We start from the raw sequence: 24616 nt of genomic DNA, 5'->3' as shown, positions 1-24616 counted from the left end.
GGGTCCTTCCCGGGTGCGACCCATTTGCGACCCCTTTCAGACTGGCGGCACCAGCCTGGCATATTGCCGGGTTGGTGGCGTGTGTGGATGCAGCGTCTAGAGATCAGATCATCTTCCAAGTGCCGCCTGTCATATCGCAGCCTCTCCCTACAGTTCACACTGCACTTCAACCCAGGAATAACCCTTCTTTATTCCCGGGTTGAAATATGGGGTCATTAGACCCAGGAAATTGTAACATACCCTTTTCTCATCGCACCTCGACCCGGCAATATACCAGGTTATTTGTGTGATGTGAAAGGGGTATTAAAGTGTTTTCACTAGTTTTAACACAAACACTATTCAGATTTAGAGTCAGGCTCTCCATTAAGATCCAGCAAAGGTCTGACCAAATCTTCTTTTTCTGCTGATTTATTTGGTGATGTGCAATTCATCCTAGTCCACAAAAAGGCAAATTGCCATGTAAAGCGCCATGTTTTTAAACCTCCAAAAAATATTGCCAGTTGAAATAAATGTGAACATGCTCTGTTAAATATATATATTTTTTTCATCTAAAATTTTTTTTATTAATATGGAGTTACTAGTGCCAAAATTCCCATGTTGGCACAATGCCCAGTAAATGCCCATGTTGGCAACATGTGAATACTGGAACTATTCCACATCATTACTTCATTGCTTTACTTCTATTGCCTTTGTTTTCAATGGTGCTGAAGGTCACTACCTGGTGGTGATTGGCTGCGCTTTCCCTATTTACTTCAGTAGACAATGCATTTTGGACTGCTTTCTGGGCACATTGAAACTGCATTGCCTATTTATAGTAAATGAATAGGTACACAGTGAAAAAAAATCACATGTACTGTATGTAAAATAAAACATTTTTATTAACAAAATAGCTCATTGATAAACCACCATTTAGTGTCAGTGGTTAGATCTCTAGCCACTGGCCCCATATGGGAAGAATATTATTGCACAGATCTACCTATTTAATAGATTAGTGAAATTGACACCTCTTGAAGATCATTTAATTTGATTAAACAAATCCAATTTTCTCTTACGTCCTAGAGGATACTGGGGTTCCATTTAGTACCATGAGGTATAGACGGGTCCACTAGGAGCCATGGGCACTTTAAGAAATTGATAGTGTTGGCTGGCTCCTCCCTCTATGCCCCTCCTACCAGACTCAGTTTAGAAAATGTGCCTGGAGGAGCTTGTCACGCTTATGGAAGCTCCTGGAGAGTTTTCTACATTTATTTTTCTGTTTGTTATTTTCAGGCAGGTCTGGATGGCACCAGCCTGTCTGCTTCGTGGTACTTAGGGGGGGAATGGGCCAACCTTTTGAAGGGTTAATGGTCCCGATCCCCGCAGACAGGACACTAGCTCCTGAGGGAACTATTTGCAAGCCCCACCATGGTGAGCATACATTGCCGCAGCACGCCACCACCCCTAACAGAGCCAGAAGAATGAAGAGTGGTGAGTACTAAGCCGGCGTCCCGGTTAGTGGGTTGCCGGCCATTATGGCGGCATCAGGGCACGGCTTCTAATCGGGCGGAATGCGTCTCCAGACTCAGTACACAACTGCGTCTTGGTACACTGTACACAGTTATACCAAGATGATACATCGCTCTAACCTTGATTTGTTAGATGACAGTATGTGTACTTATTTGTCTTTCAATAAAAACCTCTCACGAGATGTGCATATGCAAATTGGTGATAATGTACCTTTGGCTATGCTCATAAGCAGGTATAATAATATCAATTGACAGTTCTATGGATAGAGATCAGTTATTACTCATTTATTTCAATAGGGTAGCACAATTCTACTTCTGCAGGTATTGTTATCCTGGACAGTAAAAACTTGTTTGAGTGAATAATCTATTTATTCACTACGTTAGTTAAACACATTGGCCCTCATTCCGAGTCGTTCGCTCGGTATTTTTCATCGCATCGCAGTGAAATTCCGCATAGTGCGCATGCGCAATATTCGCACTGCGACTGCGCCAAGTATCTTTGCTATGAAGATAGTATTTTTACTCACGGCTTTTTCCTCGCTCCGGCGATCGTAATGTGATTGACAGGAAATGGGTGTTACTGGGCGGAAACACAGCGTTTTATGGGCGTGTGGCTGAAAACGCTACCGTTTCCGGAAAAAACGCAGGAGTGGCCGGAGAAACGGGGGAGTGGTTGGGCGAACGCTGGGTGTGTTTGTGACGTCAAACCAGGAACGACAAGCACTGAACTGATCGCACAGGCAGAGTAAGTGTGGAGCTACTCTAAAACTGCTAAGTAGTTTGTGATCGCAATATTGCGAATACATCGGTCGCAATTTTAAGATGCTAAGATACACTCCCAGTAGGCGGCGGCTTAGCATGTGTAACTCTGCTAAATTCGCCTTGCGACCGATCAACTCGGAATGAGGGCCATTAAACGTTGCTGTTGACAAAAAGTCCCGTGCAAGACTCCCTAATGGGGAGTGTGATGTACACTGGTCTGCTGTGCTTCAGTCCTGAATTGATAAATCTGTGGGGCTATGATCCAGCTGTCTGGGTATTGGTGCAGTTCAGTTGTAAGAAATGAAGTTCTAAACAGTAAAGAGTGCGGCGTCCCACCCCTTTGTATGATGGTATGTACTTGGCGGCTTGTGCCGAATCGGTGATTGCGGTGTTGCCCCGGGGTTTAGGAGATGAGCGGTATTGGATGGATTGGGAACCGTAGGAGCTCTGTGCCGATCTCACCCCTGTCAGTGTCAGTCCTCAAATGCCTGTCAGTGTACAGACAAAGTGGCCGTGTACAGAGACTCACCTACTATATCCCCCCTCACACCTCACGCTCTGTGTCCCACCAGCTTACCTTGTCCTTTCGTCTCCGTTTCAGCCGGCCATCTTGGTCACGGTAGCTCACTTCAGGGTGCAGAGCATGACGTGATCAGATGTGAGCCGTGCTGTTTAGCACTAAACTGGCTAACTGCAGGAATTGATTCTATGGTCAGGATCCTGCGGCAAAAGCCGGCTGGCCGAAACGGAGACGAAAGGACGAGGTAAGCCGGTGGGACACAGAGCTGAGGTGTGATGGGTGATCTAGTAGGTGAGTCTCTGTATCATCTTAGTATATCTGTATTTATTTAGGTTGCTAGCTACAGCAGCCCTCCGCAACACCCAATACCCAGTGCACTGGATTAATCCTCTTTGTAGCCCACACTGTACACAGTACCCACACTGGCAAAAACAGCCTTAAAACGGAACTCTCTCCATTTTAAGCACTAGATTACCTCAGCCGGGCAATGACCAGAAGAGAGAAAAAAGTGATTGACAGCGGAGAGGCATTCCAGGTTGGATACTCACCGTTTTCCAGGCGCGGAGATCCAAACGCAGGCGTGTCCAGGCGTTTAGAGGGCGGATGTCTGATGTCAATCCCAGGACCTTCATCGCTGGATCCGTTGCACAGGGTAAGTAAGTCTGACCCTGGTCTTGTTTTGCAGGAAACTTTTTTAGCATAGCAAGCGATCGCAGCCCTGCTATGCTAAAATACACTCCCCCATAGGCAGCGTGTGTGTGTACTTTCACATTTACAAACGTCAGGCAAAAAGTGTGTTTCATGTACAGCAGTGTGTTCCTCTTTCCCAGGGAGCTCACTACTATGTACTCAGTGCAGTGCACCCTCCCAGGTTAGCGGGGCTGAACCAGCATGACTAGATTACATTAAAGGAATGATTTCCAATATTTCTAATAAATTGTCCCGCAATGGGAAAGAGATGCAATACTTAAGTCAGTCTGTGGATGAGTTTATGAACAGAGACTCAGTCCCCAAACCAGCATCTCAGTCCCCTACCATGTATCCACAAAAGCGAACTCTGGCCCATGTCCTGCAATCTGACTCCTACGCTGAAGGGTCGGACATGAAGGAGGGGGAGGTGGATACAGAAGGGGGGGAAGATGCTCTGTCACAGGGAAGGTCTACCATTCACAGGAGAGGCCTTATTTGGAGACGAACTAGACAAATGGATCTCTAAAGCTACTGTGGGTAAGTATACATATCTACCATCCGCAGCTCCCCAGCCAGGAAAGCTTACTCAGCTTCAAATTTACAGTCCTTTCGGATGGCTAAATTTAAGGGCAAATCCAGAGGTGCTTCTACAGCCACCAGAGGCGCAAGAGGTAAACCACGCAAACCAGCATCTGCCGGTTCTCGGGAACAGAGCTCAGGCTCTGATTCCTCAAAGCCTTCAGCATGACGATGGAACGCGATGCCTGGAAGACTGGCAGGTGGGAGTCCGGCTAAAATTCTTCAGTCACTTTTGGACAAGTTCGTGCCAGTATCCCTGGGTCATAGATCTTATTTCCCAGGGCTACAGACTGGAGTTCCAAGTGCTCCCACCTCACAGATTCTTCAAATCAGGCTTACCAGTTCACAAAAGGCAAGTATAACTTTACAGGACGCCATTCAAAAACTGGTACTGACTCAGGTCATTGTCCCAGTTCCACCTCATCAGCAAAACAAGGGGTACTATTCCAACCTGTTTGTAGTACCAAAACCGGACTGGTTTGGTAAGGCTGATTCTGAACCTCAAGTCGTTGAACCCGTACTTCGAAGTATTAAAATTCAAGATGGAGTCTCTGAGAGCGGTGATCTCAGGTCTGGAGAAGGGGGAATTCCTTGTGTCTCTGGATATCAAGGATGCATACCTTCACATTTCGATCTGGGCGCCTCATCAGGCTTATCTACGGTTTGCATTGCAGGACTGTCACTACCAGTTCCAGGCCCTGCCATTTGGTCTCTCCACGGCACCGAGTGTGTTTTCCAAGGTGATGGCAGAGATGATGTTTCTACTCCGCAAGCAGGGAGTGAACATAATTCCGTACCTGGACGATCTTCTGATAAAGGCGCCGTCCAGGTCTTTCAAGCAGACTTCTCCAGGATCACGGATGGATTCTGAACCTTTCGAAATCTCACCTAGAGCTGACACGGAGGCTTCCATTACTGGACATGGAGTCGCAGAAGGCGTTTCTTCCGCTGGAAAAGGCATTAGTAATCCAGTCAATGTTTTGGGATGTCCTGAAGCCAACCCGGATATCGGTGCATGTATGCATTCACCTTCTGGGGAAAATGGTGGCCTCTTACGAGGCGCTTCAATACGGAAGGTTTCATGCAAGACCCTTCCAGCTTGGTCTGTTGGACAAATGGTCCGGACAGCATCTTTACATGCACGAGAGGATACGTCTGTCGCCAAAAGTCAGGATCTCCCTTCTGTGGTGGCTACAGACTTCTCACCTCATCAAGGGTCGGAGGTTCGGTATTCAGAATTGGATTCTGTTAACCACAGATGCAAGCCTCAGAGGTTGGGGAGCAGTCACCCAGGGGGTGCAGTTTGAAGGAAGATGGTCAAGTCAGGAAGTCATCCTTCCAATCAACATTCTGAAATCAGGGCCACATACAACGCCCTTCTGCAGGCCTCATATCTTCTTCAAGATCAGGCCATTCAGGTCCAGTCGGACAATGTGATGGCAGTAATGTACTGACAGGGCAGAATGAAAAGCAGAGCAGCAATGTCAGAGGTGTCACGAATTCTCCTCTGGGCAGAAAACCACGCTGTGATGTTGTCAGCTGTCTTCATTCCAGGAGTAGACAACTGAAAAGCAGACTGCCTCAGCAGACACGACCTGCACCCAGGAAAGTGGGGCCTACACCCGGAAGTGTTCAGGTGCTTTACACAAATGGACATGATGGCCTCTCGTCTCCACAATAAGCTTAAGCTGTATTGTTCCAGGTCAAGAGACCCACAGGCAGTGGCGATGGACACTTTGACGACTCCATGGGTCTATCAGATGGTGTACGTGTTTTCTCCACTTCCTCTGATCCCAAGAATTCTCAAAAGAATTAAAAAGGAAAAGGTTCAAGCAATACTCCATTGCTCTGGACTGGCCAAGAAGGGCCTGCTATGCGGACCTTCTGGAGATGCTTATCGAAGATCCGTGGCCTCTACCTCTTCGCGAGTATCTTCTGCAACAGGGCCCATTCGTCTATCAAGACTTACTGCGGCTACAATTGATGGCATGGAAGTGAACGGCTGATTCTAGCCAGGAGAGGGATCCCTGACCAGGTTATTCCGACTATGATCAAAGCCAGGAAGGGGGTAACGTCTAAACATTACCACAGTATTTGGAAGACATATGTCTCTTGGTGTGAGAGCAGAAATTATTCTGTGGTGGAATTTCATCTGGGAAGTTTCCTGCTTTTCTGCAGGCAGGTATGGATGTGGGCTTCCGGCTGGGCTCCATAAAAGTTCAGATTTCGGGATTATACATTTTCTTTCAGAAACAATTGGCTTCTCTCCCTGAGGTCCAGATGTTCTTGAAAGGTGTTCTGCACATTCAACCTCCCTTTGTGCCTCCCACAGCACCTTGGGATCTCAATTTGGTGCTGCACTTCCTCCAATCGGACTGGTTTGAACCATTACCGAAGGTAGACATAAAATACCTTACGTGGAAGACTGTCACACTGTTGGCCTTGGCTACGACGAGCCGTGTGTCGGAGCTGGGGGCTTTGTCTCACAAGAGCCCCTATTTAATTTTCCATGAGGATAGAACTGAACTCAGAACTTGTCAGCAATTTCTTCCTAAAGTGGTGTCGGCGTTTCACATAAATCAACCTATTGTGGTTCCGGTGGTTACCGACACCTCTGCTACTTCAAAGTCATTGGATGTGGTGAGGGTTTTGAAGGTGTATGTAGAGAGAACAGCTCGTCACAGAAAATCGGACGCACTGCTTCTTCACGATGATCCCAATAAGATTGGGTGTCCTGCTTCTAAGCAGTCAATTGCACACTGTATCAGGCTCACTATCCAGCATGCTTATTCCACGGCAGGCTTGCCGGTTCCAAAATCTGTACAGGCCCACTCTACTAGGTCGGTGGGTTCTTCTTGTGCTGCTGCCCGCGGTGTCTCGGCTTTACAGCTCTGCCGAGCAGCTTCTTTGTCGGGTTTGAACACGTTGGTTAAGTTCTACAAGTTCGATACTTTGGCCTCTGAGGACCTTCAGTTTGGTCAATCAGTTCTGCAGGGACCTCAGCACTCTCCCACCCGGTTTTGGAGCATTGGTACTTCTCCATGGTACTAAATGGAACCCCAGTATCCGCTAGGACGTAAGAGAAAATAGGATTTTAATTACCTACCGGTAAATCCTTTTCTTGTGGTCCATAGAGGATACTTGGCGCCCACCCGGTGCTTCGTTCTTCCTGCACTGTTACTTGGTTAGGTATTGTTGGTTCAGCTGTTGCTGTTCCTGTTTCCAGTTTGGTTAGCGTAGCTTTCCTCTTGTTTGTGTGTGCTGGTTTGGAATCTCACCACTATCCTTTTAAATCCTTCTCTCAAAGTATGTCCGTTTTCTTAGGCACAGTATCCTAGACTGAGTCTGGTAGGAGGGGCATAGAGGGAGGAGCCAGCCCACACTATCAATTTCTTAAAGTGCCCATGGCTCCTAGTGGACCCGTATATACCCCATGGTACTAAATGTAACCCCAGTATCCTCTACGGTCTACGAGAAAAGGATTTACCGGTAGGTAATTAAAATCCTATTTTTTGCAGTACACACGTGCCACTGTTGGGATAATTAGGTCAGTTATCAACTTGACTGACTACACCAACTAACCAATGCAGCTCGGTTGAGTCCCACTCCAAGAGCCGTCTGACTGACAAAACCTGCGTGATGATCCCACCAAGACCAGTGGAGGAGGACATGAAAAAGATATGGATGAACGATAATTGAAGCCTCTATCTACTCTCCGAGCATGAGCAGGAATGCCTGGATCTCCACAGAATACAGCTGCAAAAGTTAAGAAACAAAAATGAATGGGAAACATCTTCAGCTACTTACTACAATCATAAAAATCTAGGTTGTGCACTTACGGAAGCATTGTGGAACCTCTCCAACCCAGGTCCTGTTGCTCTCACAGGTAAGGACAGCTGGCAAGGACAGCTGGTAACCTTCTAAGCAGGTGTACGAAAGGCTGGATCCCCAGAGAAAGTCTGATCCCACCACTTTCCCATTAGTAATAGAGGGAGGAGGCGGGCAGGTAATGGCTGAGAAAGAGACAGATCACAATGTTATCTGAAAATAGTGTCAGAAATATGGATATATGATCACCTCATTAATAGTAGTTTTAGATTTACACAACAAATAATTCTATAGGGCAGGCATGGGGAACCTTTGGCCCTCCAGCTGTTGTTGAACTACACATACCAGCATGCACTGCTACAGTTTTGCTATTTGGCCATGCTAAAACTGTTGCAGGGCATGATGGGATGTGTAGTTCAACAGCAGCTGGAGGGCCGCAGGTTCCCCACCCCTGCTATAGGGTAACATTTCTTGGCTATGAATAAAAATGCATACATGTGTCTTCATTCAAAGAAGTTCTATAGTAAATGAAGGATGACCAAGCAAGTGACCTTGTAAACCATGATGCTAAAAGCAACATGTCACTGCACGATAACTGCTGGGCTACCAGATGGCAGGGCATTCAGCACTCATTCTTTTCAGGAGCTTGAAGAAAAAGAATACCTAAGCTTGATCTTGAACGTTCTTATTCTAACCTTTGCAGAGTGGCTTTGTGCCATTCCATGTGCGATCTTTTGTGCAATAAAGGGTTGCTGCACGGTCTGACTCCATCATGTACCCAGGTAAACACTGGAAGGATACTGTATGATTGTAATGGAAATCATTGTCTAGTCGGATACCATTTGCTGGGGTGCCAGGATCCCCACAGTTAATTACTGTATGAAACAAAAAATGGATCAGAAAAGCAAATACCAAATATTACAGACTTATAGTAAATAGCGTAAAGACCCATACACACTGGGCGATTTTGAGCAGAAAGCAGGTCACTTTTGGTGTGTTGAGCTGCTTTCAGCTCAAAATTGGCCAGTGTGCATGCCCAAACGATGAGCGGTGAGCGCTGATGCGTGCTCCCGCTTCATCGCCAGCGGCCGCCGTTCATCTACTGGTATTACCAGTAGATGAACGGTGGGGTGATCGGCTTTCCTGCTATGGAAAGCCGCTCACCCCCGCTGACATCACAGGGCAGGGGGGAAAAGCGCTCAGTATGTATGCACCTTAAGACAGATAATTTGTGTTATCTGCAGCCAGTAAATCCATTCATAACAGGTGGATTACTTTACCTGTGCACTCTGGAGCAGTGCCAGCCCATGTACCATTGACAGTGCAGTCCCGCCTCAGGGGTCCACTGGTGTAATAACCCTCGCGGCACTCATAAACAATAGAGCTAGAAAATACCAGACCATCATTGAATATCACACGAGAGTTGCTGGGGGTCCCAGGATTTCCGCATGAAATCACTGCAAAGTATAGAAAGAAGTGTAGAGGTAAATTAGGTAAAATTATAACTAGAAAAATTAGGAAACAGTTGGTTGACTCATGTATAACTCTTCCTCCACAGATTGCTATTGGATTTTTTTAGACCCTGGCCTCACACTCCCACAAAACGGAAAAGACTTACCTCCGCTTTGTGACACACAGCCTATCCCTCCACTCTCCCCACCACAGTTGCAGACTGTCAATCAGCTGACGTCTGGAGCCACTTTTCAGGCGACAACTAAGGACCCACATTGCACAGGGCAGTATGGGTCCTGCACATGTAGGGTATTGAACTTCAGTGCAATGCGCTAAAATAGCATTACTGACCGGACCTGAATCAGTCCCATTGTGCTTTCTTGACTGATTTAAATCTAGTTCTTACAATGTAACATGCTGAAGGATATAATTTCTCTGAAGACAATAATTGGAGACTAGAGAGGGAGGGGATGCATGAAAAAGAAGATTTTGTTTTTAATTATAAATCACCCGCGGGCATGAAATCAAAGCAAATAGGGCGTGGAAGCCACTCCTATCACTGCAAAGTGACATTGACAGAAAACAGGTGATATTGTAGGACACATGAGATTTTGTGGTGGTTTCAATACAGAGCTATGGTATAAAATAGTGTATGCCATTTTTGCAGGTTTGTGACATAAATATCAATAAATGGGGAAAACAGACAGCATGAGGTTAATGGAGTGACGACTGCTTACTTGCTTCCCAAGTAGGGCAACATTAATATTAAAATCACCTGACGGGACAAATAAAATTAATTAATACTTTATCATCTTGCATGCTATGTTGAGCAATAAAACTGCTTAGGGTCCAGAGGGACCCAAGGGCCCACCAACTGGGCTGAATATTCACGCTGGGCTGATGGATTATTCTTTCTATGTGTAGCCTCAGTCCATAGTGAGTTCTGCGCCGTCTCTTAACTTACGACCCTGGCAGTAGTCGGCGGGCCCTAGGACCCAGCGCGGCTCTGCAGGAAGCCACAACCTCTGACCCAGTAGCTCACAGTGCAGTTGCCCTGCCAGCCTGCCTGCATGGACTTAGATAAGACACCAGAGATTCAGGTTTCCGCAGTGTGCCTGTAGCACATTTACTGTATGTTGAATGGGAATATTTTACTGTCACTTGAGCATGGTTATGACTAAATCCAAGTTGGCTAAAGGACCTCGGACATCACCAGCGGAGCAGGGAGAGAACATGGTACACATAATGTAAACTTGCGGGCTCGCTTTGCTCAGCAGGGAGAAGTTGTTGACATGGATAGTGAAAGTACTATCCCGCTGGCCTTGCTCCTCCCCCTGACGTCAGTGGTCCTTTAGCCCACGTAGTTCTAGCATCAACCACTTGGGTATAATGTAAGGAGTAACCCATTATGTAGTGCTGGTCCTGTGTATCTGGGTAATTATTTAGTGTAGTGTACTGTAATATTAATGCAACATACTGTATGGGGGGGGGATGATGCAATGATTAATACAGCATATGGGTGTGTGTGTGTGTGTGTGTGTGTGTGTGTGTGTGTGTGTGTGTGTGTGTGTGTGTGTAATAATTAATAGAATGTAGTGATGTAGTGTAGAGATGTAGTGCAACGAAGTACTGTACCGTATGGGGGGTGTAGTACAGTGATGTTGTGTAGTGGGGAACGCGCTACTGTGGAGGGGGCATACCAGTGGGAAAAACATTGTATTATGAATATTCTTAGTTATGAGTTGTAGTTGCTGCATTAAGGTTTAATCATATATAAATGATACCCTTACATATAAAAAGGATGCTTACATGCATATTAAAGCTGAAAGCTGACATATGTGGTGTTGTTAATGTAAGGATTAGCAGCAACAAACAGTGCTGAAATAGGAAGAACTTTTTTTAACAAAATGTGGGTGTCATTATAATCAGAATAATCATCATTTATAAGTAGGGCGTGTGGATGTGACTCTGCTGGATGCTGCTCCACCACGTTAGTGTTACAGTGGTAGGGTAATTACACAACTAAGCACATACTGTACCCCCAGTGTGAGTATTGCTTTACCATGCTTTCCAAGGTAAGAATAAGCGGGGGGGGGGGGGGGGGGAGGAGGGGGGGGGTGTAAGCTACTGGGTTTGGGGGAACTGCTGCAGAGTGCATGTGGTTGAGCCGCCTAGAATGCCACCTAGGTTTGCACCGGGCCTGTATGAGAAACAGAGGCACAGGAGAATATTGGACAATTAGGTGACCAAAGATCTACAGTATTTAAGAAATGCAGTCTGTATTGTAACACACTGATAAGGAAGAGCACTTCAGGACATTAAATCTTTTCTCTCAACATTTCCAAAGTCTGTAATCATGAGTCAATAGAGGGTATATGGGATCCGGTCTCTAGGTCGACAAGACTTAGGTCGACAATGTCTAGGTCAACCACTATTGGTCAACAGTAAGTAGGTCGACATGGTTTCTAGGTCAACAGGGACTCTAGGTAGACATGACAAAAGGTCGTCATGAGTTTTTAACATTTTTATTTTTATTTTTTGAACTTTTTCATACAATTTACGAGCCACGTGGACAACAATTGGGAATGGTAACCTGTGCCGAGCGCAGCAGTAGCGGAGCGAGGCACCTTGCCGAGCCATGCAAGGGGACACGATGCACTAATTGGGGATCCCAGTCACTCTACGAAGAAAACTACACCAAAAAAAACAAACAAAAAAACTTTTTTCATGTCGACCTACTTACTGGCGACCAATAGTGGCCGACCTAGACACTGTCGATCGAAGTTTAGTCTATATAACATACCACACCCGGGTATATATCCTTATTTGTAGTGACAATACCTTCACACTCAGGCTGTAATCCACTCCATGATCCACTGAACAGACATTTTCTCTCTGCAGACCCTCGCAGGACGTACCCAGCTTCACAACTAAAGCGCACTATACTGTCTATCGTAAAGTCATCACCCTGGCGAAGTCCATGAGATGGAACTCCAGGGTCCCCACACTCACTGGAACTACCCCCTGCAAAAGAAAAAATAAGATCACCTCATTAGCAAATAATTTATATATAAGTATTTAGAATTAAAATGCATAGATGCCACCGTCATTATGTCCCTTAAAAAAAAATTAAAAAAAATTAATGACTGTGTTTGGATGATAAACACCAAAACCAGAATAAAAGATAACAGCTAGGATCATGTACATACATGAGAAAGATTTCACACCAATAATGTTACTACTTCAATATTTAGTGCAGGAATATGAGTTACTTTTTGTTATCTCCCCCATAGTGTACAACAGCCTGAACTCTATCTGTTATACAGTGATTCCTGTGGAGTCCATTTCTGGGCCTATGATTAGTATGCCATGTTATAGGTCACAGTAAAATTGAACAAACATGCTTTTTTTTATAGTAAAGTCATCCTCCAGATCGCAGAGGGTACATCCTGGTGGAAGGAGTGTGGAGTGTGAATCATGCCTTAGCACAATGCCGCAGTTCATCATGACTCCAGCCCATTGACCGCCCCCTTCACTTAGTAAATTGGCAGGATACTGGAGGCTGGTCTACTCTCCAGAGAGTGAGGGAGAACTCCCCAAAATGCATGCATCTTCATCACACTCCAGGGGAATATAGTATATAGTAACAGACATATCATATGTTTTGCAATATTGCTTAAGTCAGAAGTCAGAAATATAAAACAGTATTATTTGTCAATTTGTCAATATATCTACTCTATATCTGCAGTTTATTGCCGTTCTCTTTATGTTCCAGTTTTATTAATCTGGGAGTTCACATTTATATTATTATTATTATTATTATTATTATTATAGAAAATGTTATATGTGTGAATGAACTGGTTGTTTTTCTTATTTTTAATAATATAATATAATGATATTGTACATCACATGTTACTTTGCATATATACCTAAGCCCCAGTCCCAAGCACCACATATGAATTCTCTTCTACACTTACTGTTTTTGGGGACTTGCACAACCCTCTTTTTTGCTGGCCCCAGGGATTATCGGGCCTTTAGGCTGATAGATCAATAGACTGAGAGCCCTTACTCTTTTTCTCTACATGATTAAAAAGGAAGCTGAGAAATTGAGATGTACAGATTCTGGCAACTAAGGTATGTTTCTTTGTTCAAGTTTTTGTTTGTATGATGGTATGCTTTTGTGTTTGTTATGTACTAAATGTTGTATAACTACGGCTCGGTACACACTGTTTGATTGTTTGATCGATCAATGATATATCGCTAGCATATCGGTCTGTGAATGACATTGTACACAAATACATCAGGTAGGCCCTGCAGCACAAATGATGCTGATATACTATCCAGATACACTGGTACTTCATGCTGTGTGTGGCCGACCCGCTGACCGTCCCATATGCTGGTGGCATGAACCGCCATCAATGACGCCATGAGTAGGCGGGCATATCTAAATAGCAGTGCTGCGAGACATCCTGGTCAGATGAATGGTAAGTGTGTATGAAAAAGATCGTTTGTGCATACACCTAACCAATTGATTGATTGATTGCTGAATCAGCCGGACGTCCAATCGTTGGCGATATGTATCTTGCCTCTGACATGGAATCTTTTTCAGGTAATTGATGTAACATATATATAAACATAATGTGCAGCACAATATTTACACTGACCTCCAAAGGCTACAAGGGAACTGGAATTCTGTGACTTGATGAAAATACGGAATAATTGAAATTTGTTATTTATTATTTATTACCTTTTATATAGCAGTAGCCTATTAAATTGCATTTTTTCTATACTAAAAGACATTTATTTCCAGTATGTGTAAAATATTTAATAATATTTAAGAAGTCAGAGAGCCCTTTTAAAAGTGCGTCAGTCTCACAGATTTATGCAGAATGCTGTGTCGTTATGTATGCAAGAAGAGTATATAAATGGGCATACTTTTCTACTGGACTAATAAACACCGAAATGTTAATTACAAGTACACATGTTGAAAAACCTGCATTCCACATTGCACTGCACGGTAGTGGTGCCCACGTCAGAATTTATTATTTATTTATTAACAGTTTCTTATATAGCGCAGCAAATTCCGTTGCGCTTTACAATTTGAAATAACAATAACAAACTGGGTGATAACAGTCATAGAGGTAGGAAGGCCCTGCTCGCAAGCTTACAATCTATAGGGAAATAGGCATATGTACACAAGGAAAGGTGCTATCTATTGCATAGAATGAAAAGACATGTGAGGATATGTGTGGACTGTACAGAGTGGATGTAATTTGATAGGAAGGTTTATGAAAGTTATGTGGGCGGTTCAGGAATTTGATACGCTTGCCTAAAGAGGTGAGTTTTGAGGGAACGCTTGAAGGTTTGGAGACTAGAGGAGAGTCTTATTGTGCATGGTAGGGCATTCCACAGAGTGGGTGCAGCCCGATGAAAGTCCTGCAGTCGTGAGTGGGAGCGAGTAATGAGTGTGGATGAGAGACGCAGGTCTTGTGAAGAGCGAAGAGGTCGGGTTGGGAGATATTTTGTGATAAGCGAAGTGATGTACGTTGGTGTAGTTTGGTTAATGGCCTTGTGTGTGAGTAAAAGTATTTTATATTGAATGCGGTAGAGTACAGGTAACCAATGGAGGGACTGACAGAGTGGATCTGCAGACGATGAACGTCTAGCGAGGAAGATAAGCCTCGCCGCTGCATTCAGAATGGATTGTAGTGGTGAGAGTCTCGTTTTGGGAAGACCAGTTAGGAGACTATTGCAATAATCAATGCGGGAGATAATGAGAGCGTGGATTAGAGTTTTAGCAGTGTCTTGTGTAAGGTATGGTCGTATTTTGGATATGTTTTTTAGATGCATGTAACATGATCTTGAGACAGATTGTTTGCTCATTACTGGTTTAGTGTGCAATTTTTTCAAAATAACACGTCAAAGGGCTCTACATGACATCTCACATATGCTCTACTGTATACGGATTTCTTAAATAAGATTTTGTACTGCTGGGGCTATTAAAAATAAGATTGTTATTAATGACTGGCCTGGCAGCAGTTTCTCACTGTCATGGCGCTGCACATCAAATTCCCTCTCCTAAATTAGTTCAAGTACGCATAGAATAAGTACAATTCTGATTAACTCACATCCAAATTTTCCTCCTGTGTGACATTTCCACAACCCTCAAAATTTAAGGAAAATAAAGTTTTGATTGATGTTAAAGGCCTCATACACTTCTGAGAGTGTCAAGGTCTAGCACTGCTGGGGTTAATCAACAGCATTTATTCCAACACTTACATTAATCTTCCTAAAACACTTAACTGATTTCTTTTCATTTTACTGCAGCCTACAACACGGGCTATAAAGATCCAGGGTTTATGAGTTGTGACATAAAACTGCAGGGCAGATTCATAAAAACGAGGGACTGGGGAAAACATACCGTAGAGAGAAATACAGACGTAAGAATTCAAATACTGTTTCAAGGTTATCAAGCACTGCAGGCTGAGAGGATATGAGAATTAAGATACTTTGGGGGTCATTTTATTCAAACATATTGCTGTGTTTAAGGCAACTGGAGCAATTCAGATAGCTCACTGCTACATTGCAAGGCTGGGGGTTGGGATTGCAATGCTGGCATTTGGGATGTCGGGGGTCGGAATACTGACCACGGCATTCTGATTTGCAGAATCCTGACAGGAGAAGGTCAGTATACTTACCTTCCCTCAATGGCCCCCAATCCCAAACCCTCCTTTTTTTGCGAAAAGTGAAATGGTGACAAAAGAATGGAAGAGCTAAGGTTCAGCTCACAATGGTGATATATAAAACTTTGTCATGCAGACTGTAATATTTAGGATGATGATGAATATGTGGAAAGATAAGGAATAGCATACCACATGGGGATGTAGTCATGTTACCGGAACTCGGAATCCTAACAGTCAGCATGCCGACGCCGGAATCCCGAACGCTCAAAATGCTGCCAGCCAGAACACTGACCTGCAGGGTCTATACCCACTATACCCACTGTGTGGTGAGCGCAGCAAGCCCGCAAGTGGCATTGTTGCGCTCGCCCCACCCACCCTTCCCTGCCGGGATCCCGGTGTCAGTATGCTGAACGCCGGGATCCAGGCAGCCGGCATACCATACCCAACCCACCACATAGTATAGTATCATTTAGGTAATTTATTCACACACCATTGTAAGCTGAACCTTAGCACTTCCATTCTCTTGTCACCATTTCACTTTTTAGTCCGACATACAGTAATAGGGTATAACCAAGTCATGAGATACAAGCAGCCTTAAGAGCACCAATAGGGGATCCCTCTGCACAATCTTTTAATATTCTCCTTTCTCGCAGCCTAAATCTAACCCTCCCCCGCAACCTAACCCTTCCCGGTGGTGTCTTCACCTAATGCCCCCTCCCTGCAGCCTAAACCTAACCCTCTACAGCCTGACCCTATCCCTCCCCGTCGGTGACTAAACCTAATCCCCCTCTCTGCAGCCTAAACCTAACTCACTTGACTGCAGCCTAACCCTAATCCTCCCCCTGCAGCCTAATGAAATGAGTTTACCTGAGCAGTGTGGCAGGAAGCCACTCCAACGTCCGTCCAATTGGCAAGTACGGGTGGCATTTCCAATTAGGGTACGTTTGCCAAGGCAGCTATAATGTATTACAGAACCCACTGTATATCTTCTTCCTGAAACCTGAGCATTAGGTGGAAGGCCAGGGGAACCACAAGAGATCACTACAGACAATGGAGAGATGCAGGATATGTGATGAGTCAGTGAAGAGAACGCTACACAATTACCAGTCACATACAATCATTCTGCCAATGCAGATTATACAGTGTTATTTCTCCCTCTCATGGAAAACATTTAAATCCACATTTAATTACATGGATATTACATGGACTTACATAGACAGCTGGGAAGGTCTCGGTCCCATGTGCCATCCCCTTGGCAGGAAAGCACGTGTGTTCCCATTAAATAGTAACCATGGCTACACTCATAGGATACAGATGTCCCAAAACTAAATCGATCTGGACCTCTTTGCAGTACCCGTCTGAGACCATTTTCAACGTGGCCAGGATCCGTACAGTTCAAGACTGGTCAAGAAAATTTAGAAAGGCAGAGGGAGTGTTTGGAAAAAAGAAGTAAATGGTTAGTAGGATAACACAGTGAAAGGGAAGAATACATTTCAATTTTGAGAAAGAAGAGAAGGTGGGAATTAAAATGGTTGGAGAGGAAACAATAAGAAATAAAAAGAATCAGTCTCATTCAGTATTCCTGCTTTGTAACCTGATGTTCAAACCTATCACATAAAGCTCTCATCATGCATTCTGTCAGTGCAGCAAAAGCTCAGCACAGTTTGCCATGAACTCAAAACCACATAATGCACTAAATAGCCATGGATAGTTATTTATAATTAATACTAATTGCAGAGAATGTCGTTAATTTAAAGGGCAATACCATTTTCATTAAACAAATGTCCATAAAGTGTAAAACAGCATGATGGAAGAAACATTCTAGCAGCCGTCCACTGTTGGCCTCACACCAAGCCTAGCAGGCCAACACATGCTATCTATATAATATACTGCACTTCCAGCGCTCATTAAATACTGCAGGGGTCACATACTCATTCAAGGGGAGACCCTGTAACCCGGTTAAAGGTCATGATTTTGAATCATGCACTGCTATTTTCCTGTACTTACTTCTGCATGTCGGCAGGGCATGACTCCACTGTCCGTTTGCTTGACAATGAGCTTGAACTGCACCCTCCATGATATAGCCTGGGTTACATGCAAACTTCACAATGTCATTCAGGTTAAACTGGGATCCCTGAGTTATTCCGTACCCAGGATTCCCGGGGTGCCCACAGGTGATAGCTGCAGAATACATAGAAAATGAAAGCCTAAAATGACACTGTAATGACACCACGTGTTATCCCCAATCATTCTCTGTGGTCTACAACTAAACCTTTTCCTTATTACCCCCTAAGTGCAAATAACTGTGGTACAGGTAAGGCTGCATCTGTCAGTCACTGACGGCTTACAGCTTGAGCCATGCACTGGATGCTATATATTTTTAGACTTTACACATTTCAATGTTTATCATGTATCTGTTAGATTATACACCTCAAAGCATATGCAATACTCCATATACTGTAGCTTAAAGTGCATCATATCTTTCTGCTGTTATATACTGACTCATAAATTGCAGCGTGTGCCAACAGACTGGTAATGTGTAGCTGTGTTGGGTGTATTTGTTCTCCACCTCTCTACGGCCACATACCACAGACATACATGCTGCTACAGTATGTGGAGGGATCTGCTTCAGGTGATCTCAGCACCCTGATCTGCACCACACCTTGGTCTGTGAAGTGTCACTGGCAGAAAACAATGGTCTTTGCACATCAGCTTCTGTCGAGCGCTGACTATAATGGTTACTTGTTGTATAAATGGCATAGGCAGCAATGCATATAAGTGCTGTCATGGCATACAATGTATTTCCCTTTTGCACTGTTTTTTAATTGCTACCCCAAGGCCTGTGGAAAGTTTATAATATTATAGAGCTCATTACTGGCAATTCCTTTGCCCTCTCTGATGGTGCTCCTCATGAATCTATATACATCACTCAAAAAAGGAGCAAAGGGGGTAATTCCAAGTTGATCGCAGCAGGAAATTTTTTAGCAGTTGGGCAAAACCATGTGCACTGCAGGGGGGGCAGATATAACATTTGCAGAGAAAGTTAGATTTGGGTGGGTTATTTCATGTTTCTGTGCAGGGTAAATACTGGCTGCTTTATTTTTACACTGCAATTTAGATTGCAGATTGAACTCACCACACCCAAATCTATCTCTCTCTGCACATGTTATATCTGCCCCCCCTGCAGTGCACATGGTTTTGCCCAACTGCTAAAAAATTTCCTGCTGCGATCAACTTGGAATTACCCCCAAAGTGCATGCAGACAACAGCTAGGACTAACAAATATTGTTCCCACTGAGAAAAGGTTTAGTGCAGTTTGTTGTATAAAGTGTAATGGAGGCATTACAGCACAACACATAACACATCAGCCTCTAGTACAGACACATCTTCTAATTCTTCCACTAGTGACATACGAGTATGATATTATTATGTACGCCACAGATCCAGCACCCACTCCTGTATTATTCTGTACTCCACAATACTGACACCTCAGAGCTAGCAGACCTCGGCGTGCCTAGTTAGGAAGCTAGCCGCATTGTTGGCAAGCAATATGTGCCCTGGTACAGATGGATCTTCCATACTGCAGTACACTACAACAGGTTTAGAGGTCAGTCTTCCGATCCTGACATGAGCCCCTTTCTCCTGGCTCACTCTGCCTCATGTTATACTTACGCACACAGATGGGGGACCTCTCTGACCACCGATGGTCCTGCTGACATATTCTTACAGACTTTCCAATTAGTCTGAAGCCTGCATTACAGTGGTATACCACACTGTCTCGATAATTATAGTTCTGCCCATTAATAAAACCGTTCACGATAGGTTCTGGGGTACCACAATGACCAGCTGTAAATGAAACAATTGTTAAAAGAGTAAACAGTAACATCACTCATCTACAGTATATGAAACACAAATGAGTCCTTGCTACAAAACCCTTACTTTAGCTTAGTAAATAAAGACCTGATTGCCCCAGCTTGTTGCAATATGCTGTGCTCTCATAGGAAGAGATGCAATGGAAGGTTGTTGCCGCATATCAGTAACCCCACCGTATTTTGTCTCCCTACGCTTTACTGCTTTTGTAGGCATGCAACATTTACCTTTGAAGCCACCATAGCAAATAGACTGGTAATAATGAATTAATCTCCATGGTTATTCTATAGAGATCCAATCTCTTGTAGAAGAAAAAAATTAGAGAATATGATTTACAGTTTCAATAAGAAACTTTAATTTGCATTGGAAACCTCTAATTAGCTACTTGTACAATCCTATGACTTTGTCTATTTTGTCATTACAACTGTAATTTTGACATATAGATGTGTCCACTTACATTTTTGTATTTTGCTCAATTTGGCACAACATGCAAAACTAAGCTGCTTTTCACGAGTAGTGAGTGGATGAATGTAATAGAATATGTATAAATATAAAGTAACATATTAAAGAAGCAAATTAAGAAAAATCACAAGGCATGGATACATCTCTGAGTCTATGGCATGCATTGCAAAACCATACTATACATGGCAGGATATAGCAAAGCTGTATGTGGACACATCTGTATAGTAGTGTCACATCCACAATGGAATAGGTTATTAAAAGATCAGTTTGCCTATATGAATGGTGTGGGAACATATTATTATAAGGTTTTCAATTAGTGTCTATTTCTAAATTAGAATAAATGGGAGAGGCTGGATCAAACTGTAGCTAACCTTCAGCCAATCACAGTATCAGACACCTCATCTAACACCACAGTGAAAGGACCAAAAAATAATCGTTATAGTAGACTTACCATTGATAACTTTATTTCTCCTAAGTCCACAGGATTCACAGGTTAACATTAGGATATGAGGTAGCGACAGCGGATTGGCACCAAATGATCAAAGCTTTCGGCCTCCCAGAATGCAATGGGCCCGTCCCCAGAGCCCCGCCTCCTGGCTCAGGCAATTCAGTTGTTTTCCAAAGCTCAAGGCAGGAGCATCATAGAGAACCCTAATCAGACGTGAAGAACACACATGCACAGCCTTCCGTACAAGAAGGAAGAGGGTAGTAAGTGAAAGAATCCTCAAATCAGGTGCGTCAGGGTGGGATCCCTATGGATCCTGTGTACTTAGGAGAAATAGAGTTATCAACGGTAAGTCTACCATAACGATTATTACTACTACAGGGTCCACAGGTTATCCACAGGATAACATTAGGATGTCCCAAAGCAATTTAGTGGTAGGGACGCTCCTGATTGGACAGGAGAATCCTTTGCCCGAATTCAGCGTCCTGAGAGGCAAAGGTATCAAAGGCATAATGTCTAATGAATGTGTTAATGAAAGACTATGTGGCTGCCTTACATATCTGTTCTGCTGAAGCACCACATTGTGCTGCCCATGACAGACCTACCTTATGAGTAGAGTGAGCAAAGACATTAGCCAGAACAGGGAGATCATCTTGAAAATATGCTTCTGAAATCGTCATTCGAAGCCACCTCGCCAATGTCTGCTTGTCAGCAGACCAACCTCTCTTTTGAAATCCGTAGAGAATGAAGAGTGTCTGTTTTTCTAATGGCACTGGTACGATCCACGTAGATCCTTAAAGCATGGACTACGTCCAACAATGCATCTCCCGCAGAAAGGTCCAGAAGGCCGGGACTACAATTTCTGTGTTAAGGTGGAATTTAGACACCACCTTAGGAAGATACCCAGATTTGGTTCTGAGAACTGCTCTATCTGGATAAAAAATCAGAAAAGGAGGGCAACATAACAATGCCCCTAAATCTGAAACTCTTCTAGCTGAAGCATTAGCCAGTAGAAATAGAACTTTAGCTATCAACCATTTAAAATCCACTAATTTTAGTGGTTCAAATGGGGCAACTTGAAGGGCCTTTAGGACTAAACTTAAGTCCCAAGGCACTGTAGGAGGAACAATTGAGGCTGAATGTGCAGCATTCCCTGGAAAAAAAGTGTGCACATCCTGTAGGTTAGCAATTTTCTTTTAAAACCATACAGTCAATGCTGACACTTGCACTCTCAAGGAAGCCACCCTTAGACCTTTGTCCATTCCTGACTGAAGAAATTCTAGGACTCTGGAAACTCTGAAAGACCTAGGATCAGATTTCCGGTCACTGCATCATTGAATATAGGCTTACCATATTCGGTGATAAATGCGAGCTGAGGAAGGTTTCCTTGCTCTGAGCATTGTTTGAATTACCTGTTGTGAGAATCCTCTTGCTTTCAGGATCGAAGTCTCAAGAGCCACGCCATCAAAGACAGTCAATCCAGGTGCTTGTGATAGCAAGGATCCTGAAACAGTAGATCTGGACGTTGAGGAAGTAGGAATGGAGCATCCATTGACAGCCTCTACAGATCTGTGTACCAGTGTCTTCTGGGCAAAGCTGGAGTTATTAGTATCACGGCGCCCCTACCTTGTTTTGCCTTTCGCATCACCCTGGGTAACAGGGCGATTGGCGAAAACACATAGGCCAGACGAAAGTCCCATCTCACTGACAGGGCATCCACAAAAATCGCTTTAAGATCATTTGTTCTTGACCCGTATGTGGGAACTTTGTTGTTCTAACGGGACACCATGAGGTCTATCTCCGGTAACCCCCACTTGTCTACCAGAATATGGAAGACCTCTGGGTGTAAAGCCCATTTCTTTGCCTGAATGGCGTGTCTACTGAGAAAATCCGCTTCACAGTTTAGGACTCCCGGAATGAACACTGCGGACAAGGCTTGATGATGAAGTTCTGCCCAACTCCCGGAATGAACACTGTGGACAAGGCTGGATGATGAAGTTCTGCCCACTTTAAAGTGTGACTTTCCTCCTTCATTGCGTTTTGGCTGCGAGTTCCTCCCTGATGGTTGAGGTATGCTACTGCCTTTGCATTGACCATGCTGATTTGGACTGGTTTCCCCTGGAGCAGGGCCAGTGCTAGGGTGTTCAACACCCCCCTGCAAATTATAAATTTGCGCCCTCCCTTATATATGTAATAAAGGGATAGCGTGCGCCCGCAAAAGAAGGGGTGTGGTCTCACACGTATGGGTGTGGCATTATTTGAATTAGGGGTACTATTGTGTGGCATGGCCACACAGTATTATTATTATTATCCTTTATTTATATGGCGCCACAAGGGTTCCGCAGCACCCAATTACAGAGTACAGCACCCAATTACAGAGTACAGCGCCCAATTACAGAGTACAGTAAACAAAACAGGAAAACAGTAACTTACAGTTGAAGACAATATAGGAAAAGAACAGGGTAACTAAGCATAACTATTGCAGTAGACGACATTGAGATAAGTTTCAAGGTGGCCAAAAAACATCAGGATTTGGGCAGTTGATTATTAAAGTAAAAAAAGGATAAGCACAGGAGGGAAGAGGGCCCTACTCGTGAGAGCTTACATTCTAAAGGGGAGGGGCAGACAGACAGGGGTGACACAGATGGGGTAGACTAAGCATGAGACAGAGGGTTAGGATGAGATTTGGCTGGGTTTGGTAAAGAAGTGGGTCTTAAGAGCCTGTTTGAAGTTCTGTAGGGAGGTGGAGCATCTGAGGGGGAGAGGTAAAGAGTTCCAGAGAAAGAAAGCAGCGTGTGAAAAATATTGGAGATAGGAGTGGGAGGAAGTAATCAGAAGACAGGAGAGTCGGCGTGCATTAGCAGAGCGAAGAGGACGGGTGGGAGAGTAAAGGGAGATATGGTCAGAGATGTAAATGGGAGAGGAGTGGGTGAGTGCTTTGTAAGTGAGTGTGAGAAGTTTGAATTGGATTCTGAAAGGGAAGGGCTTGTAGGAGAGGGGAGGTGGACGTAGTGCGTTTGGTGAGGAAGATGAGCCGGGCAGCAGCATTGAGGATAGATTGGAGTGGAGAGAGGTAATTGTATTGGAGGTACAGTAGTACCCCCCAATTCAAATTACGCCACACAGTAGCACAAGCTTATTCACAGTACACTGTATGTAGTGCCCATGATTCATATTACACCACATAGTATTGCCCCATATCAAGTTATGCTACACAGTGGTATCCATTGTACACATTATGCAACACAATGACCACAGTAGTGTCCCTTACTAGACATAACATCCACAGTAGTAGTGCCCTCCCACATGATGTCCACAGTAGTAGTGCCCAGGGGTGTAGAGAGCTGTGGCGATTCCAGGTACTTTTTTGAGCACGTGGCACAATTGTGGGAGGTGTGGCCATGCTTACTAATAATTAATTGAAAAAAATTATTTTCAGCGCCGGGCAATCCAGAGGGGGGTGGCATGATCAGTGTGATCACTCCCCTCTTACCCCCCTGCACAGGCAGAAGAGATTGCTGTTGCTAAGCCCAGCCAGCACACAGCAGCACGTGCTGGCTGGAGCATAAAGCTGCTGTTGCTGACAGGTAAGGGGAGCAGTGGGATGGCAGAGGACCCAGGCTCCTCCATCATGCCTGGGCAATTAGTACCTGCCCCCCCCCCCCCATGTAACTGTGGTAGTGTCCTTTTCACGTAACACCCTCAGTAGAACTACCCCTTACACATAGGCCACAGTAGTAGTTCCACACAATGCCCAAAGTAGTAGTGCCCCTTACCCATGACACCCAAAGTATTAATGCCACACATAATGCCCAAAGTA

At 44.3% G+C, this 24616-nt stretch overlaps 1 protein-coding gene across 3 annotated transcripts in view; it reads right to left on the bottom strand.

Moving 5' to 3' along the window:
- Nucleotides 1-24616, bottom strand: part of LOC135033722 (CUB and sushi domain-containing protein 2-like) — a 1450369-nt gene that overhangs the window by 22577 nt on the left and 1403176 nt on the right. For all 3 annotated transcript variants that reach the window (XM_063954204.1, XM_063954205.1, XM_063954206.1), the window contains 9 exons: nt 19692-19865; nt 18027-18200; nt 17232-17420; nt 16887-17060; nt 12178-12360; nt 9165-9341; nt 8580-8759; nt 7896-8069; nt 7639-7812 (listed from right to left, as the gene is read on the bottom strand). In XM_063954204.1, the coding sequence (XP_063810274.1) occupies nt 7639-7812; nt 7896-8069; nt 8580-8759; nt 9165-9341; nt 12178-12360; nt 16887-17060; nt 17232-17420; nt 18027-18200; nt 19692-19865 (1599 nt within the window). The remainder of the gene's footprint in view (nt 1-7638; nt 7813-7895; nt 8070-8579; nt 8760-9164; nt 9342-12177; nt 12361-16886; nt 17061-17231; nt 17421-18026; nt 18201-19691; nt 19866-24616) is intronic.

The sequence above is a fragment of the Pseudophryne corroboree genome, chromosome 2 (genome assembly GCF_028390025.1).
Source record: "Pseudophryne corroboree isolate aPseCor3 chromosome 2, aPseCor3.hap2, whole genome shotgun sequence".
NCBI classification, from domain to species: Eukaryota; Metazoa; Chordata; class Amphibia; order Anura; family Myobatrachidae; genus Pseudophryne; species Pseudophryne corroboree.
Note: the sequence above shows the minus strand (reverse complement) of the source record. Positions and strands in the feature narration are given on the sequence as shown.